The sequence below is a fragment of the Orbicella franksi genome, chromosome 13, assembly GCF_964199315.1.
Source record: "Orbicella franksi chromosome 13, jaOrbFran1.1, whole genome shotgun sequence".
Taxonomy (NCBI): domain Eukaryota; kingdom Metazoa; phylum Cnidaria; class Anthozoa; order Scleractinia; family Merulinidae; genus Orbicella; species Orbicella franksi.
The window spans coordinates 13,511,021-13,529,695 of record NC_138157.1 but is presented as its reverse complement, the minus strand read 5'-3'; the positions used below and the strand labels follow the sequence as shown (position 1 = coordinate 13,529,695).

Here is an 18,675-nt window from a genome sequence, read left to right as displayed (position 1 = left end):
TTAATAAGGGGAGATTATTACAGGGTCTTTGAACTGAATTCAAACAGTTAAAGAACTAGTGAAACCAAGTACATGGTGAATGTTTTAGCTCTCTGGGTGTAGTTGTCTTTCAAAAACTTTTCTGAGTGGCAAAATCACTAATGAGCTCTTATATTCTTTGGAAAATTTTGAACTTTTAAACCCGCGCCGCACAAAAAGTATTCTGTCTAGAATCAGGAAAACCTAACAATATATAAAAAGATAAAGTATTTCAACGCCTGTTAATATTCAGGGATTAGTGAATTTACTGTCAGTTTATGGGAACTAGTACTATCCACGGTTTTTAAAACTGATTCATCTTACCTAACACGATCATATCACTATGGTTTTGCGCAAATAGAAACTTAGCCATTTTCCTTGAATAACGTCATTCTAAAACGTTTCATGTGAGCATGATGTGATTTGCATAAACATTTCATATGAATGGTTTCTCGCTTGTGAAGAGGTGGCCTTAAGTGGAGGTTCGACTGTATTACACTAAAGGGACACACCTGAGAGTCCTTATTATAATAAAGGCTGTCCGTGCCGGCATCACAGTTTTATATTTGGAAATTTTAGAATACAAAGTTACTTGAGAAGAAAAAAAAGAAACACTTTCAGGCCCGAAGTCCTTTCTTTTAAAATATTTATCAGCAGGTGAATGGTATCCTTTCAGACACTATTGTGATCCCACAATTTCCTTTCAATTAATTTGAAGAAAACCTCGAAATGATAATGCTTATACCAAAGTTGAAAAAAATTCAAGCAGAGTTCAAATGATGATTCTTGACGTTCGCTGCTATCGCTATAATCGATGAAATTGCTGAAAAGATATCGAGCGAAGATTTTTAAAATAATTTTATAATTTAGCTCCTGTTCGAATGCCATAACATGAAACTCTTAGGGGACAAATGATTTCTCGGTTTCGTGGTATACTGGTTTTGTCAATGTAACGTTAACATTTACTGAACTGGAATGAAAAATAAACGTGCCATCTTCTATAGTTCTTTTTTTTAAACCAAAATGAATAGTTTTTATTGCTTATTTCATGCTGTAAAGCACGTTTAATCATTCCTGTGAAGTTTGCTCAATATATTTTTTAAATTATTATTAGTAATAATTATTGTTTTTGCCCGCCAGCCCCTATAATAATGACAAACGCACGTGCTTATTTTCATTTCAATAGAACTCATTTTAAAAATAAACGGTTTACATTTGGTTTTGTTAAGAAGCCAACCCGAGGTCTACAACAAATCATGATCTGTTACATACTTGGACCTACCATATCTATTGATTCAGCTCGTCTTTCATAATGTAATGCCGGGAGTATATGCAAAAACGAGAACTTTTCATATCTCATTTTATTTCGCATATATTACAGATGCCTGTTGCTATACGATGATTCGAAAGTAAATTATCAACTTGTGAAACATCTTTAATTTGAAATTTATCTTACCATTGTGATGAGTCCGGAGTGTTCTTTAGCATGTGATACATTGAGAGCTATAGTAGCAGCCAAAACTTAAGGAAGCGCTGATGACAGGTGTCACTCTATTCAAAACGTTTAACGGGATTTGTTCTTGAGGATGCGTGTAGCTGGGGTGAACGGGAACACAGTAGTTGTTTACTGATTCAAATTTGATTTACGTTTTTAGAGCTGCACTTTTCACCCTTAAACCCGAGCCATACTCGTGCTTATATATGGGCGTTCTCAGAGACTCACGGTGGCTGAGTACATTTCTTCAGCGACAAGTGCCTCTCTAAAGTAGACATCCTATAAAAGACACGAATGCAGCAGCCTTGAAGACACTAACACACCCCTACCGTGCATGGTTACTATCCATGGAAACCTAAGCAGACGCTTCCTCGGTCACACCCGTTGATAATGGCACTGATGTTAAGGTCGCAGTCACTCTTCTCGGTTAAGCATGGCAAATTGACTGACTTGACTCGTGGCTCCCGGCCACGCCCATCTAGTAGTATGTCACCCCGGTATGTGTCGAAAGAAAACTTGAGATTCTCTCAAATACGATTAACATTACAACCAGACCGACTGCGTGTTGGACAACGCTAAATTACAATGTGCAATAGGCTTTTCCGGTTTAACTGTTTTTCCACCTGTCCACGGTCAATGCAATATGCGCGCCAACAGGTAATTGACTCAGCGGAGCTACACTCAAAATTATTTAGCTTAGTGATCCCTGTGATACTTCGAGAATCATCTAGTGTTTCAGTGTTGGTGTTAAGAGCTGGAGACCACTTAATCTTCCACGGCAGACAGATATCCGAAGTTTCCGGGAATACCCTCTCCCCCCCTCCCCGACTGTAGCTACAACTAAGAGCCATTCAGAAACAAGAAATAATTGTTCCTCGATAGGAAAGCTTTAAAAAGCGCATTTCAATCTACTGTCACTACTTTAAACTTGTAGTCGGTTTATGTAAATTGCGAAATGTTGGAAATTTGCGCAAGAGCAGTGAAAGCGTGACTGGGTTGCTCGTATGGTTGTGTGACAACTTTTACTGAGTCTCGAATATCAGCCACGCAGCATGGTTGCCGATATAATAAATGCAGATCCATGAGGCCCCTGATTCTTACAGCAGAAAGCTTGGGCTCTTTAAGGCAATGCAGAGTGGTATTGAGGGGAATCGACGGCTTTTAGGTATGTTTTCTGTAACATTTTCGGGTTAAATTAGTCGTATTAATATTTTGTTTATTTGTTTCGGGTCAGACCGTTTCACATCTTGTTTCCAATTTATATAGGCGAAATTTATTTGGAACTTGCCACTACACTTTTAAACTTACACTTTGGATGATCTCGGTTTGATTTTGTTGTTGTACCGGTAATACATTACCGGATTAACCTCTCGACTTCTTCAGTGAACTTGAACGGAGATAGGCTGTTTACCAAATTAGAATAAGGGCGCGATTTTGATTTGCTTCAAGATATTTCAACTCGATTAATTTACAGTCCTTTAACGTCCTTGATGGTAAACAGCATTCCAAGTTGACCCATTATTGTGTCTTAACGAACTTAAAGCGTTTTGCTGAATCGAAAACATTCAGGTTCCAGGAAATCTCTTGCGTTTGTTATGACAACCATTCACTTGTTGTTTACATTAAGGAAATACACGCGATGACAAACTAGTTAAAACTAATTAAACAAACCAACTAATTAAACAAAGTTAACGCGCAATGGTTCGAAAACGTTTAAAAACAGTTTTTATGCGGTGGACATTAAGTTTCTACTGATAGCAGTGAATTGACGGGATTCTAATTAATGACAGCCTTTTACTTTCGCCATTGAAATTGATTTGTCTCTGGTTCGTGTATAATTATTGTGTTATTTGCGCCCAACACATTGACATAGATTTTCGTTTTTCACAAAGGGAAATACTGCGAGTTCGAGCATGAAACTTGGCATGGTATATCTTTAATAATGAAATTTTAAGGGTATAAAGTAAAATAATCGGAAAGTGAGGTACCAAATGCATTTTTTGCTGTTAAACATGACCTATATTTTGCCGTTATTTTTCACACGCTTCATAGCTGTTTTTAAAATGGTTCGGAAAACCACTATATCAACATATCTGAGATTAGTTTAAAGCGAGGAATAAATTAGAGTGGTTGTTCCACATTTGTGTAAAGTTTGAAGTCAATTGAGTTTATTTTAAGACTTAAGCAGCGTTTCGTCCTCGCACCTTATTTCGGTCATTTTATTACACGAAAAACCGTACTTTGACCGCGCTTTCAAATTTTCGCTAATTTCTGAAAAATAAAAATTCGCTGGAACCTTTAAATATGATTTTTAGAATTAGGTCACCTAAGGGTATCTTTGGGCAAAATATGAGCGATTTGTCAAATGGGACGTTGACCGGCGTCTCTCGATCCTAACAGTCAGCCATTCTTAATATGTTTTCTTCGCCTGTTGTACCTCGCTCGTAGTAACATAATTCAGAAATAACTTGACTGCAATTTGCCCCCACAACAACAAAACTTTGTACACGGAAGGTTCCTCTTGATTCCTGTCAAAGGATTTACAGTCCATGGCGTGGTGGTTCGTAAGGCCATATTTTCATTATTTTCTGTGGTCCCACACGTAACTTTCCCGTAAATTTGCCTTGCGTTTTCCCGTGTTCTATCGACCGGGCCCTCATGGAGTGTCCCTCGACTGTTTCAGGGGTTTTACATGAAGTATAAGGGATGTTCTAATTAGCTAGTTTACAGGTCATCTATGGCCCCAGTATATTCTACAAATTAAACCTAAAAATGTACGATAATTGATCGTATAAAACTATAAACGCAGAGAACTAAAATCTAGAGAATCAAATTACAATAAATTCCGAAGTCTGTCAAACTTAAGTGATCGAATTTTGCTGTTCATTTCATTAGTGCCTACGTTCGTTCTACTACCATTTGTTAGCTCGTTTCATTTCTTTGCGGTAAAATATCTCCATGATTTGAGATAAGTTATTATTAGTCACGTTAATTTTTGCAAAGGAAGGATATAGTCATGTCGAAGATCATACTTGTTCTGTTTTCCGAGTTCAATTCATGATCACGCGATTGTTGACATCAAGTTGCTCAATTTCCGCGTAGAAACTGTTCTGTTCTATAGCCTTCGAGTCATGACGAATGTCAATAGGCATTATTCTCTTCGATGGTTTTTTGACGACAAATTATCAACCTTTGTATGCTGATTTTGGAAGGAAGAAGCAACAATTTGGGAAGCAGTGTGCACTCTGACTCTGAGAGTGGCAATTCACAATACTTTGGTGAAATAATAACATAGCTTGTGTTTCAGTTTATGTGGCTCCATTTGAGAGAATCTTAGGCTAAACTTTTTGCCCTATGGTTATGGAGGCTAGGATGTAACGCACATGTAGGAGAGCTTGTTATTTTGCACGCGTGGTGTAGGCGAATAAATTTTTTCCTGATATATTTCAGTTGCCAGTTCCAAGGGTTACACCTAGTTCATTCGCCATCATTGTTTTTATGCTACCGTCCGGTTGCAACCCCAGATCTCTTCCAGTATCTCTGAATTTGCCCTATGTATTCTTTCTGCTTAAATACTGCCAGGTACACAGGTAGTGAGTTGTCATTCTTATACCAAACCATTCCTGATGCATTTGATAGCTGCATGATGTGCTATTTGACTCTCTGGCTATACAAATTATATTACACTTGCTGTCTATATTTGAGCATCTGTTTGTTCGTTTACTAAGCTTATATCTAGGTGGTTGCTGTTGTCTTCAGTTTTTCACTGGGCTATTTGCTCCTCAGGCTTTATTACATCTAATTCCACATACAAACTTTGGTTTTTCACGTGCTAACATATGTTTCAATGAGTGATGTGTTTAGGCAGGGTTTCACAGAGGAGCAGGGTGTTTTTCCCCTGTTCAGTTTCAAGGTGTCTCACGTTCATTAATTCTACACAATGATGGTGTCCCATGCCTGGCAGCTTAGCCTTACCTTTGCTATCAACAGTGTTTTGCAATGGTGTCAGATTGAATAACGTTGCATATTTTCACTCAATCGTCTTCGTGGCACATTAGGCTATAAAATTATATTGCCATTAGGCACTATTTCAAATTTGTCCAATTTTGTTCTCTTCAGTGCAGTGCCATTGTCAACACGTTCAGCTCCAGTAGATCAGTAGCTCATTACAAGTACCTTTCCCTTCCTCTGTAATCCTTCGTTTATTTTTTTTTCCTGTTTGCACATGTGAGCTATTTCGGAGAAGTTCGCCAATCGCCACCAGCTGTTGGATAACCTGTACCACATCTTGGTGGACCTAAGCAGCAGTGCAGTTGGCTTTCATGAACTTATGGACAATTGCACGCATGCCAACCACCTTCTGGTGGACTGTGGTCAATGGACACACATACACTTATGTTTTGCATCAATCCGGTATATGACTGGCCCCATCTGCAGGGGTATTGCGCTCAGGCCTTCGACGAAGAGTACGTTCCCTATTTTCTCCCAAAGGGTTTGTAGGGTTTTCGTATCGGGCAGCCACACGTCAATCGTTGCCAATATATTATTGGGGTTATTCTTGCTTTTAAATTATCCCTAGCCATTTTTTCTTCGAGGGTAGATCTCCTCTATGAACATATCAATTATCGATATATACATGGTTACTTCTACTCTACAGCAACTCATAGGCCGATAGAAAGGATTATATTCAAAATAGAGCAATATCATTAAGCTGAAATTGGTGGTTTTATCAAATACAAGTTCCAGTTATTGGACTGGTCTAGATCACTCTGGTGCTAATTGTCGCACATGGTACGACACATATTGGTGATAGAACTGATTTAAGGAGGTTCTGGAACTCGGAAAGAATAATTTCCCCATTGTACTGAAAAGGGGATTATTATGTAGATATGATGTTTTGTGCTTGGGGGGATATATGACTTGCATATATCTGCGGCGGTCAAGTCTTTGGGTAGCGACTTCCCCCAAACTTTGGGCAGTGTTTTCCCCCTTTCATTTGTGCACCTGCCAATAATCTTGTCCGATCCGGTGCTGCCGGGGAGATAAGTGAGCCGGTTCAAGGTCAGGCATTCAAATTTGACCTGCCAATACCCTTATCCGTTTCCAGTGCGGGTTAGTGCTGGTGATAAGTGAGGCTTGAAAGGTCAGCCTACATGCTATTGTTATATTGTGATCAAGTTGACCTGCCGTTGCTCTTGTCCGTGTCCAGTGCGGTAGTGCTAATGACAAGTGAGGTTTTTAAAGGTCACGCAAATCAAAGTCGCTTCCTATGCCAACCGCAAGGTTGTGTCCCCCCACATTACGCCAAATGATGAGTGGCTTTCTTTATTTATTGATATTTAGAAAACAGTCCTAACAAAATACGCACGCTGATTGCCTGCGGCTCGTGTTCCCATAGCATTTCTCGTTCTCCCAAACTTCCACTCGTGTTTCTATAACTCGATAGACACACGGTACATGTTTTCTATTTCTTAAATGTGGGATGATAATAATGGGCTATAATAACACACAAAAGTGAACTCTTACGGAACAGGGACATTAAGAAAGCCCTACGGCGTAAGCAGTGAAGCGCAGTTAATGGGGCATGACGTGCAAACCTCGGAAACGGTTAGTTATTACATTTAACGACGTCAAATTATGTTTGGCACCGGCAGAGATCGAGTGAGATCCTTGAATGCTTTATTTTATTGTGTCAAGTGTTGGGAAAGATTGTCTAGTCTTATCACAATATTATCTGCATCATGGCCTCTTGCTATTGGTTACACCCATAGTCATGTCTAGCTACAAAAGCACCATTATGCAGTGTAAAAGGACTTCCACTCGGTAGCGTGCTGTACTCAGTAAGCTTTGATCAAAAGTGAAGAAAATTTCCATCCTCTCTCTCTGTGCGGAGGATGTTCTGTTTGTCAGTAAACCTGGGGGTCACCTCCTTCGGGGTTGGCGGTCTGGCAGTGCGGGGGTAGTGCTGGTGATAAGTAAGGTTTGAAAGGTCAGCCTACGTGCTATTGTTACATTGTGATCAAATTGACCTGCCGTTGCTCTTGTCTGTTTTCAGTGCGGTAGTGCTGGTGACAAGTGAAGCTTTTAAAGGTCACGCAAATCAAAGTCGCTTCCCATGCCAACCGCAAGGTTGTGTCCCCTCACATTACGCCAAATGATGTGTGTGTGTTTTTTTTAGTGATTGATATATGTGCGATAATAATAATGGGCTATAATAACGCTCACGGAACAGGGACATTAACTACAGCATGCTGGTCTGTAAACAAACACCTAGAATAGTCCGGAAGATTAGCAACAAAAAATAGCGGTATTGTTCAAGTAAGTGATACAAGTGTGAAATTTTCAGAATCAGCGCCTTTTAGCTTGTAGATTCGAATATCATGAAGCTCCCATCTGGATCCTAATCATAAGTATATGTTTTATGACGATTTTTGCAGGCGGTCAGCGGTTTTGTACAGCAGGCTCATAGCTAGTCTTGTTTATGCACTAAACGTAATGAAATTATGCGCAAAATGCCCTACCTACGATAATTGTGACAATCATACGTAGTTTAATAAAACTCAAACAGTCACCTTTTAGTAAAGTTTAAGGTCATTCCACTGAAATAGAACCTGCACTGAGATTTTTGTGAAACTTTGCCTATTGATTGTTTATATTATAGGAACCTAAATTTTGAAATAAAAATGAGGGGTCCCCATGTTCGTTTAGGAGTAACAGCACCTTGTCTATACCCAATAAATCGTTATAATAGCACCATGATTGTAGCCACGATTGCTTGCTAAGTTCACGTTTCTGACGATTGTTTTTTGTTCTGCACTGAGAATTGGTCCATATTTATTTTACACAGAGAAATTTATTACTCAATTCAAAACAACAGAAAAAAATGATAGGTCACCATACTCGTTTGCGAGAAAATGACGATTTACCTCTATGACGAGGTCCAGCCGTAAAGAAAAGACCGCCATTTTTTAATGCGCGCGCGCTAATCACGCGTGAAATTATGCGCAGTAGGGATGCGCAATGCAATACTGGGGAATGACCTTAAGTGTTTTATTTGAAAACAAAAATCGCTGTGAGCAATGAACGCCTGACTCATTGGTTCCTGGGTTCTTCCTGGGTTCGAGTAGGGAACGCCTGACTGATTTTTCCCATGTACAAACAAGCTGTTTTAAGTTGGAATAACTATCAGGAGATGCATCGTACTCGGTATTGTATTAACTGGGATTTGTGTGCTTTATGCCAACTGGAGAATACAAATGAAAAGCCAGTTTCTCCGGGTAATGATAAAAGAAAAGATCGTGGATCAGGATACAAAAGTTTAGCCAATAATCTACCAAAGTTCGAAGAGTTTGGCCAACTGCCGATTCAAGTGCCCTTGTCCCTCCTAGACCAAGGAGGGGGAATTGAAAAAACACTCAGATCTCACCAAGCATCGTGGTACAAATCATGTTTCAATACATGTAGCAGTGCAAAGCTGACCAGAGCTCAGCAGAGGAAGCATGCTGAGGTCAGTGAGGACGACTCTGATGAGGAGACTTCTACACAACCGATTCCGATCAAAACTAGACATGCCTCTCTTGGAACAACAGCCAGGTCTTCGACCAGAGATGACAGAAAGCGATGCTTTTTTGCGAGGAAGCGGGTAGGAAACTCAAGATAACTATATTTAAATCTGCCCTGGGTAACACAGCAGTAAATCAGTGACAACTTACATGTATGATATGCGTGGAATGTTCGTTGTAAGCTGAGATTTTCATTCTTTTGTACATTTCTTACCCAAAGACATTTTGCACGTAAATATATTGTCAAAGAATAATAAAAACTGGGTTGTACTTCATATAAAAGTCACTGAATATTCTAAACATTCTGGTTGTTCACACTTCACTAATAGAAGGCTTATTTGTAAACAAATGTGAGTTAATGCAACAGTGCAGAAAATTCAGAATAACACTTATTTCTGATAGGATGTAAAATCGAAAAAAAAAACAATTGAGGATGAAATTGTGAAACGAAGCAAAATACATTTAAGCGAAAAGTTGTAATTTTGCTATTTCGCAATTTTTATGTCATAACAGGTACAAATCTTCGTAGAGCAGCAGCATTTGCTGTTGATAGCAACGTAAGAGCAGCTGCCACAAAGCTTCAAGATCATACGCTGTTGTCAAAATTGGCAGCTGGTGATATGCATACCCTCGATGCATATTACCACCCATCCTGCTTCACGACTCTTTATAATCGACTCAGAAACATCAGACCCTTGAAAGAGCAAGGAGATAATGAATCTTCGCAAGTTCTTTGGAGGCTATTGCTTTAACGGAACTTGTTATGTATATAGAAGAGGCTCCAAGGCCAATGGTTTTCCAGTTGTCAGATTTGGCAAAAATGTACTCGTATTCACTTGAGCAGCTTGGAGGGCATGTTCCAGGCCGTGTAAACAGTACAAGGTTAAAGGATAGCCTGCTCGCACAAATACCAGAGCTTGCTAATTGGCGCATATACTGAAAGAAAGGAAGTAAAGCTGGCATTTTCTGGCGACATTGGTGCCGCTTTACACTTTGCCCAAACTGATGACTATGACACTGAGGCCATGCATCTTGCAAAAGCGGCAATGCTTGTGAGGAAAGAGCTATTAGATAAGAAGCCATGCTTTAATGGTACATTTGATACCGATTGTCAGCGGTCTGCGGTACCTCACTTACTCCTTGCGCTGGTGAACATGATTTCAGAGGGACCAAGTGTCATGAACAAAAGTGAGCAAGATACGATGGGCGTGAATGCAGGCGTGGTGCTTTCCCAGCTGTTAATCTTTAATGCCGTGAAACGTCACAGGGAACCACAGTCTGATGCCACAGAAACCAGACACGACCCAAATAGAGAGCTCTATTACCCGTCTATCTGGAACTACTGGTCCACGCTGAAACCAGGAAGAAACTTTTAGCAGATAAGCTCTACCGATTAGGACTATCCATTTCTTACGACAGAGTGATGCAAATTTCAGCAGAACTAGGAAACAGCGTCTGTGCGCAATTTGAAGCTGATGGCGTAGTGTGTCCCTCAAAGCTGAAAAAGTCACTGTTTACAACTGGTAGTGTGGACAACATTGACCACAACCCAAACTCACGTACAGCTAAAGACTCATTTCACGAAAAACGATTTCTCTCACCAAGCACCCTACCATTGCCTTTGACGGCATAGACAAAAATCGAGTTCTAATAAATGCTGAGCTACCAAAGAGAAAAACTGTGTCAAACCTACCAGAGGCCTACACTGGTATTCGCCTTATATGGAGACAGAACTGAGGAAAGATTATTTTGTTCCAGTAGGGTGTACTGCTAACAAACTGCAGTCAGATGTCGTCACTGAAAACATGAAATGCGAGTACCAGTGGCTCAACAAGGTCAACGAGCTACTAGAGAAGGAAAAGCTGGAGGAGAAAGAACATCGGTCGTGGTCGGCTCACTTTGCCTCCTTGCAAACCGCAGTTCTCTCACCTACTGCTATAACGTCACTCTTACCCCTCTTCGAATGATGACAACAAGAAGGAATTATTCAAGCATCTCGCAGCAGGCGTTCAATCCCTCCCAATTTCCGATGTGGAAGTAATAAGCACGGCTGATGAGGACGTAATCAGTTCCACTACGATAGACAAGGCGGGCCTGGCACCTTGTAACCATGAGGAGGCAGATACCCGTATCTTCGTCCATGCCAGGCATGCCTCTGTGAATGGTATGAAGAAGATCCTCATACGAACTGTTGATACAGACGTAGTTATCTTGGCAATCGCATTTGCAAAGAGGTTGAAAGTAGAGGAGCTGTGGGTTGCCTTTGGCGTTGGCAAGCAGTTGCGCTACGTCCCAATCCACAAGATAGCCGGCTCTCTTACCATACAGCAATGTGAAGGGCTACCGTTCTTCCATGCACTTACCGGATGTGATACGGTGTCATATTTTTCTGGAAAGGGTAAGACGACCGCATTTCAAGCATGGAAGTGCTATCCTGAGGCGACTGAAGTTTTTTTTGCTCTATCATTGCCACAGGCAATGCTCTCCGAGCAGCAATTTCGAGTGCTGGAACGCTTCGTGGTTATAATGTATAGCCGAACGAGCCTCCATCAGGATGTCAACCATGCACGACAGTCCATGTTTTCTCAAGGCACCAGGAGCATAGAAAGAATTCCACCAACGCAAGCGGCCCTGGAACAACATGTCAAGAGGGCAGAATTTCAAGCCGGTCATGTCTGGGGGCGAATACTAGATCCTATCCAAGAACTTCCAAGTGCAGCAGACTGGGGATGGCATCTATCTTCGGATGGCTGGATACCGACCTGGTCTACCCTACCTGAAGCATCTAAAGCTTGTAACGAGCTCATCAAATGTTGTTACAAGAGTGCATGTCGGGGACTGTGCAAGTGCACTAAGGCAAACTTGCTCTGCACTGCGCTGTGCACCTGCAATGGCAATTGCTATCAAGAGTGAAAATGATAAAACACAGCTACCTCCAAAACGCCACAGGACAATTACTGTCATTTCTTTTTTTGAATAAGTAACATTTTGAAGATTGAAAACGTTTAATTACATAGAGCTTTTTGTGGGGTTATGCTATAAAGATGTTACCTCCAAAACACCCTAGCACACAGTCACTTAAATAGCTTTTTGACGATTTGGGTTCCCTGTGGCTTATATAAAACATATGGGAACTTTTCAACGGCCCATAAAAAGCGAACAGGTTAGGTTCCTTCGTGGATCCTTATCTTATATCATTGCCTACCTGAAGACAATTAAGTGTATGAAATTTAGTACTTGTATCACCACTTTGAACAGTTTTACGCTTATCCTTCGGACTAGAAAGAATGGTCAGCTAGTTAATCGCCTGCGGTCTGAGTTCATTGACAGTAAATTAAAAATAAAAAAACAGAACTTAGCATTGACACAGAGCCTGAATTATGAAATTTTGCGAAACAAAGCGAATTTAATTCAATCAGGGATTACATCGTTTAGTAAATCAAAACAAGGCCTCGTCCACACTACACCGGAATTTGAACGGTTAGGCCCACCGTTCACACTAATCCGTTACCAAAACGGAGCTTTTCGAAAAAGCTCTTCAAACCGATGGAATTTGAAAACGTCAGCTTTTCATTTTCGTGTGAGCGGAGAACATTTTAAAAACGGCCGAGCTTTTCGAAAACGATGACGTCACGATAATCATGTGATTTCCCTGACCGAGGTTTCCTCAAACACAAATCCAAAATGACCTGTTATTGCTACGTTTTTTAAGTTCCTCCGGCAAGGTGTGGACGGAAAACATTTGATGCGTTTTTACTTCTTTGCTATTTTTATTTTATGTCATCTAGTCTACTGACAAATATTATGTATATTAATGTGATTTTCCTATGAGAATGCTGGGCCACCATATTTTACATCTTGACCTGGAGAAGTAGGCAGGGGTGGAATTCGACTGCGTCGCATTTATTTCGGGGTAATGTTTGAATCTAAAAATGTTTCGACACTGAAATCTGCACGTTCCGTGAAGTCGAATTACCAACTCTTCGTGTTCATTGAAATCTTTATAACTCTTTTAGAACTGTAAGTTAACTCCTCAGCCATTATTTGTACCTTTATAACCCAAATGAACCAGCAAATTGTCGATCCTGGCATAAATTACTGCGATCTCGACTGGCGACCCGCACTTCGAAATGGAAATGGAAAAAATATATATAAACATCGCAGCCGTCCAAATTGTAGCTAGCCTCCGAATTGTAATGCTAGATGATACAGTTCTTTCACTTTAAAACCTTGTCCAGTTTTGATAAAAAGTAATCAAAAATAACCCAAAAATGTTTTCACAGCCCTCGAAGTTCAGTCCTCAAAGTCTCTGGAGTGTTTTAGACCGGTTCCCGAAGTGACGTCACTAGTAACCCCACCAAGATTCCACTTTGCCTGGTCGTGAACATAGAAATTACATGTCCAAACGCCTGTAGAAACGCAGGGATTTTATCAATCGAGGTAATTTTTTCCCCGAAGTAATCAGGGAAACTAGTAGATTTTATCGAAAGAAATAAAAATTGGGGTTACTGGCACTTCAAGGGTTTTAGCTGTTTTTGCGACGGTCAATCTGTTTTCACCAATACACTGATTTTGTGTCGTTTTGGATCTTCCCGTAAAATTTTGGCACGCTAATGTTGGCTTCTTCCCATTTGTTGTACGTTTAAAAATGTACAAGCATTTCCATGAAATGTTTCTATAAAACTCTTGGTAGTTGAGTTTATTGTGACAATGTAACATTTTTTGTGGTTTCCGGGATGTAATGGCCTATTATTCCCTGTATAGTATTTTTGCTTAAGAACGCTTTCCAAATGTGCTCTTTTGAGCCATCTTTCCCGACTGAACTTTCATTTCAGGTGAAAGGCCTTTAACTAAGCTGCCCATGCCGCACTTGTTTTCCATATACGGTCAAACACTTAGGCACAGGTATGATGGCTGGTAACCGATATTCATTGAATTGATCAAAAACCTATAAATACATTATCCGAGGTTAAGATTTAATAGAAGAATGATCCTGCTCCGCTTTTTAGTATTTATCATTCTATTGACTTCACTATTTCTAAACAATGCTGTCTTTGCTGTCACTAGTTTTGATAATGTTCACATTTTCTTGTGTCGTAGAACATTGCAACCTCGTTTGATCATCGTTGCCCCATCGTGAAATGTAACTGTTGAAATAAATGGAGAATGAGTCAAAAAAGCTTCGCTTCTTGCGAATGCAAATTTTCAGGAAAACGCTTCTAAACTCACGACTTCTCCAGCAATAAATTAATGGATTCACAAAGGACGATGTAAAAGTCAGAATCTTTACCAAAGCATTGACAAGGCTTTGCTTCGAACGGAACGATTCTGAGAAACATTGCGGACATGTTTTTTGTAAGAAATAATAAAAGCAAGATGGAAACCAACAGGCCACAAAGACGCCAATCACAATCATGATGGTGATATTTGCTCGGCGCTCCTTATAATCTTTGCGGGAATGCTCTCTGTTGTGCGATATGTTTCTCTTATTACTTGATATCTTCTTAATGTGCGACTGAGCCGTAATGTACATGTGGGTGTAGCAGATCACGATCACAAGAAATGGAACTACGACGTTGGATATGATAACCATGATGCTCCACCAGTGGGTCGGGCTGTAGTTGCACTCCTTATAAGGTTCGTTTGATTCCCATGGGACAAAAGGAAGGGAAGAAACAAACAGGGCGTCTATCCAGGCGAACAGTAGCGCCAGGGCAACACGACGACGAGTGACAATAGTAACATGGTTCAGCGGATTTCTGATGGCGATCAGGCGCTCTAAACTGATGACAGACAAACTCAGAATGGAAGCGTAACCCGTGAGAAAGTAGGAAGAGCGAAAAATGTCGCACACGATCGTCTGCATTGGTTCTTCCCATGTGAATTTTTTAAAGATATAGCTCGGCATGGCCACCAGGCCTGCCAAAGAGTCAGCGATTGCCAGGCTGAAGATTGACATGTAGGTTACATGACGCAAAGCTGGATGGTTATAGATTGCGAAGCATACTATGCTGTTACCAAGGACCGTGCCAAATGAAAGACATGCCAGAATAACTACTAGAGGAGTTCTTGGTGTTCCTGAGTATTCGGTGTCTGGTGAAAGATCAGGCAGTGGACTGTCTGTGCTGTTCGACATCTGCATTCTGATAAAAACAAAAGTAGAAGTGGCGATTGAGTGGTTTTAAAATACCAAAATACAGTTAAAACTCAATTCCACGGGCTCGATGAGACCCATGAAGAACTGTGGACTTCGGTTGCCCAAAAGTGCTAGCTTTTCTACTCCAAGAAAAGGTAGTAATTATAAAGATGACATGTTGATCAAGTACGGTACTTAGTTAATTTGCCTTTCTTCCAGTTATTAAACTATATCTCAAGGCCTTACGCTGTTCGTGTTGCTGATAACCTAAAACATAAATAGCAGCTACAATAATCAATAGGGAAGAACTGGATACTTGACAACTTAATACACAATTCGCTGAAGAGGGCACTGGTGAAAAATGTTTTCAAACTAAGTTAATGGGGTTCTCTTTGAACTGCATGCCGACATTTGTCAAAATTTATGGTTGAAAAGAAGGCTAAAAGTGACATCAATATTATGAAATGAGCATTACAAAAGTACGAACTTAAGAAATGATTAAAAGCAAATCCGTTTCCGCTCGTTGTTTTTGTTATTTTTTCTGGGTGTCTTACGACCTTGGACTTTTGCATTTCCATATACGATATATCAATGAATGAGTTGCCAGTAATCGGATACCCGTGTTTGCGCGAAGAACTGTGAGATCGTCAGGGGGCAAACATTGTCAGTAGCTAGAAGGAAATGTATGGCGGAAAGTTGTTTTGAGGTACAAGAAAACGATTTTTGAGAGAGATCAACGCTTTTTCGCCGTCGTTTTTATCGCGAATGGATTTGGGCAATGCTGATATGTGGAATATGTAAGTTTTTGTTTGAATAACCGTGAAATATGTGACAAAATCTACCGATAAACTCCGTTGCTTGCGTGAGGTTTATTGTGAAATAATGGTCTGAAAATATTACAAAATTAATTAGGTATAAATCGAGAGGAAATAACCCAGTAAAGCCTTTAAAGTTGTGTACAGGTTACTTCTGGCTTATTTGAAAGCTCAGTCATACAAATAATACTGGAAATAAGCCCGGTGGCGATCATTGTACTGTCTGGGGTTGATTTAATGACAAATGAGTCCGCGCGACTCATGCTGTGTGGCTACTGTGTTGCTCAAAGCCTTTGTTTTGCTTTTAGAAGCACGTATTTCAGCGATTTTCCTTTTCTATAACAGATCAAGGGTGGCTCCTTGAATATATCTCTGAGTATTTGTATTCAAAAGTGCCATTTGTGCGTGATTATGCTTTCCAAAGTTTGGTATTGACGGTTGAGTGAAATTGCCCGACACAAAGGGTAGTAGTTCCTTCTGCAATTTTCGATTTCTGTTTTAGAGCTTCTTTTCTGTCTTTATATTTAACTTCTCGGAGGGTCTTTTCTACCATTTGCTCCGGGTAGCCTCTCGAGATCAGGCGTGTATTGAAATTTTCAATATGCTCTTCAATGTATTTCACAATAAACCTCACGCAAGCAAAAGGGAGCTTATCGGTAAATTTATCACTTATTTCACGGTTATTCAAACAAAAACTTACATTTTCCATGTATCCACATTGCCAAAATCCATTCGCGATAAAACAACGGCGAAAAAGCGTTGATCTCTCCCCAAAACCGTGTTTTTGGGCGTCGAAACAACTTTTCGCCATACATTTCCTTCTAGCGACTTGCAATGTTTGCCCCCTGACGATCCCAGAGTTCTTTGCGCAAACACGGGTATCCGATTACTGGCAACTCAGTCATTGGCCGGCTGCAGTTACCCAGAAGATATTTATTTATTTATTCCATCTGATGACATATGATATTCATTCATCCACTCATAAAGATGTTTTCACCAGATGTTTTCACCAGACTACAATTTAGTTTCAGTGGAGATAAAAATGCATTTAAAGCTACCTGAGAAGTGAAGTTCATGCTACAGCTGAATAAAAGTCATCGGGACGTAATGGATTGCGCGGCTCAGAAGTAAGGTGTCGAAAGGCTGGCCGCGAAGTTGACTGTCTAACGCTGATACGAGTTAAGCGTAACGACGGCCCGAACCTCACAAGTACGAGACTAAAGCGTTCTGACAAAGAAATTACCGAGATGCATATGAAGTGTTGCTCTGACCTTCTCAGCTCAGCATGCGTGATAACTCGCTTGCTTTAATAAGAGGACACTATCAATTTCAACTGAACTGATTGAAATACCTTTGAAAATTCCTTTGCGACAGTTGATAAGTGTCAACAACTTGTAACAGATCGTGCTTAGTTGTTTTAGTTCCTGAGGAGTCTTAGTTCAGCTTCGACAACAAGGCACAGAGTCAGGGAGGAGTCAAGTTAACATAGACAACCAATTCGATTTTGATTCAATGTTTGCTGAAATAAAATCTAATGCTCGCTAAAGTATCTACGCCGGCTCGAAATAAAAATGTGCAATTATAGTTATCTTCATGACGACTGAAGGCGGATATGTTAACGGCAGATTAAGTTTACAGAATGTATCTCCGCAGGAAGGGCTTCCGTGTTCGTAAATTTACCCGCAAATAGCGAAGAGGAGTAGCCTGTGGTTTTCATTACCAAGCTGAGAATAAATAAAGCAGAGCTCCAAACCAAAAAGTTAAAAAAAAAAACAAAAAAACAAACAAAAAAAAAAACGAAGTGATGTCCACGAAACTCAGTCTTCTTCTTCTTCTTCTTGGGGATACTTGTACCAAGTGTTCGGTTAAAACTTTCCGTCGATTATTTTGGTGGTTTTCATTTTGCTTCATTTCTCCAATTTTGCACAACTTCACAATTTAGGCCAGAGATTTGCTTACTTCTACAATACGAATAGAATCTTTCCAATTCAGTTCTATACTGAAAAACGTCACTAGACACTACATAATTAGCCGTTGTCGGGATGCAATCTTTATATTTATTTTTCCTTCACGTGTGTTAAAATGTTATGTCAACAGTAGCTCTCATCCGAGGTTACTAAACACCCGGGTTAAACTGTACAGGTATTTAACTCCTTCGTTTGAAATACGCTGGTTCTTGAGGCTTGGTCGAAAACCGGAACTTGTCGTTACTCTTATGAAAGAGAATGATCCAATACGATACAGCACAACATTTAAAATAATTTACCAACTGGCCTCAGCTCACAAATGGTAACGAAGTAATCGGCTTTTCTTGCGATTCTCCGATATCTTCCATTAACGCAAACACTAGTATTACTTTATAGCATTGTTAGTCAAAGAACGAGAAATGGAACAAATGTTTTGATTAAATCGTCCAAATTTGCAGCAGGCATCAATTTTTAAGCTACAGCTGGCGACCAGATTGATGGCAATAGGGAGCGAGTTGATAATTGTTGCAGCTTGTTGCGTGCGAAAACAACTTACCACACTATAGTCTTTCCAAAAATAGATATTATTCACTTAAATTGGTAATGTTGCTTTTAATATACACGGATACACAGTTTGCGCCATTAAAAGGAGTGAATTCATTAGACTGAAAAAGCCATATTA

The 18,675-nt window shown here is 40.1% G+C and overlaps 2 protein-coding genes across 3 annotated transcripts in view; both read right to left on the bottom strand.

Moving 5' to 3' along the window:
* The window catches only part of LOC145466732 (histamine H2 receptor-like), a 115,138-nt gene that overhangs the window by 80,524 nt on the left and 15,939 nt on the right, over window positions 1–18,675 (bottom strand). The window lies entirely within an intron of this gene.
* Window positions 14,034–15,217, bottom strand: LOC145466736 (histamine H2 receptor-like). Its single transcript, XM_081450445.1, has one exon. The coding sequence runs from the start codon at window positions 15,215–15,217 to the stop codon at window positions 14,114–14,116; it is 1,104 nt and encodes a 367-aa protein (XP_081306571.1). The 3' UTR covers window positions 14,034–14,113.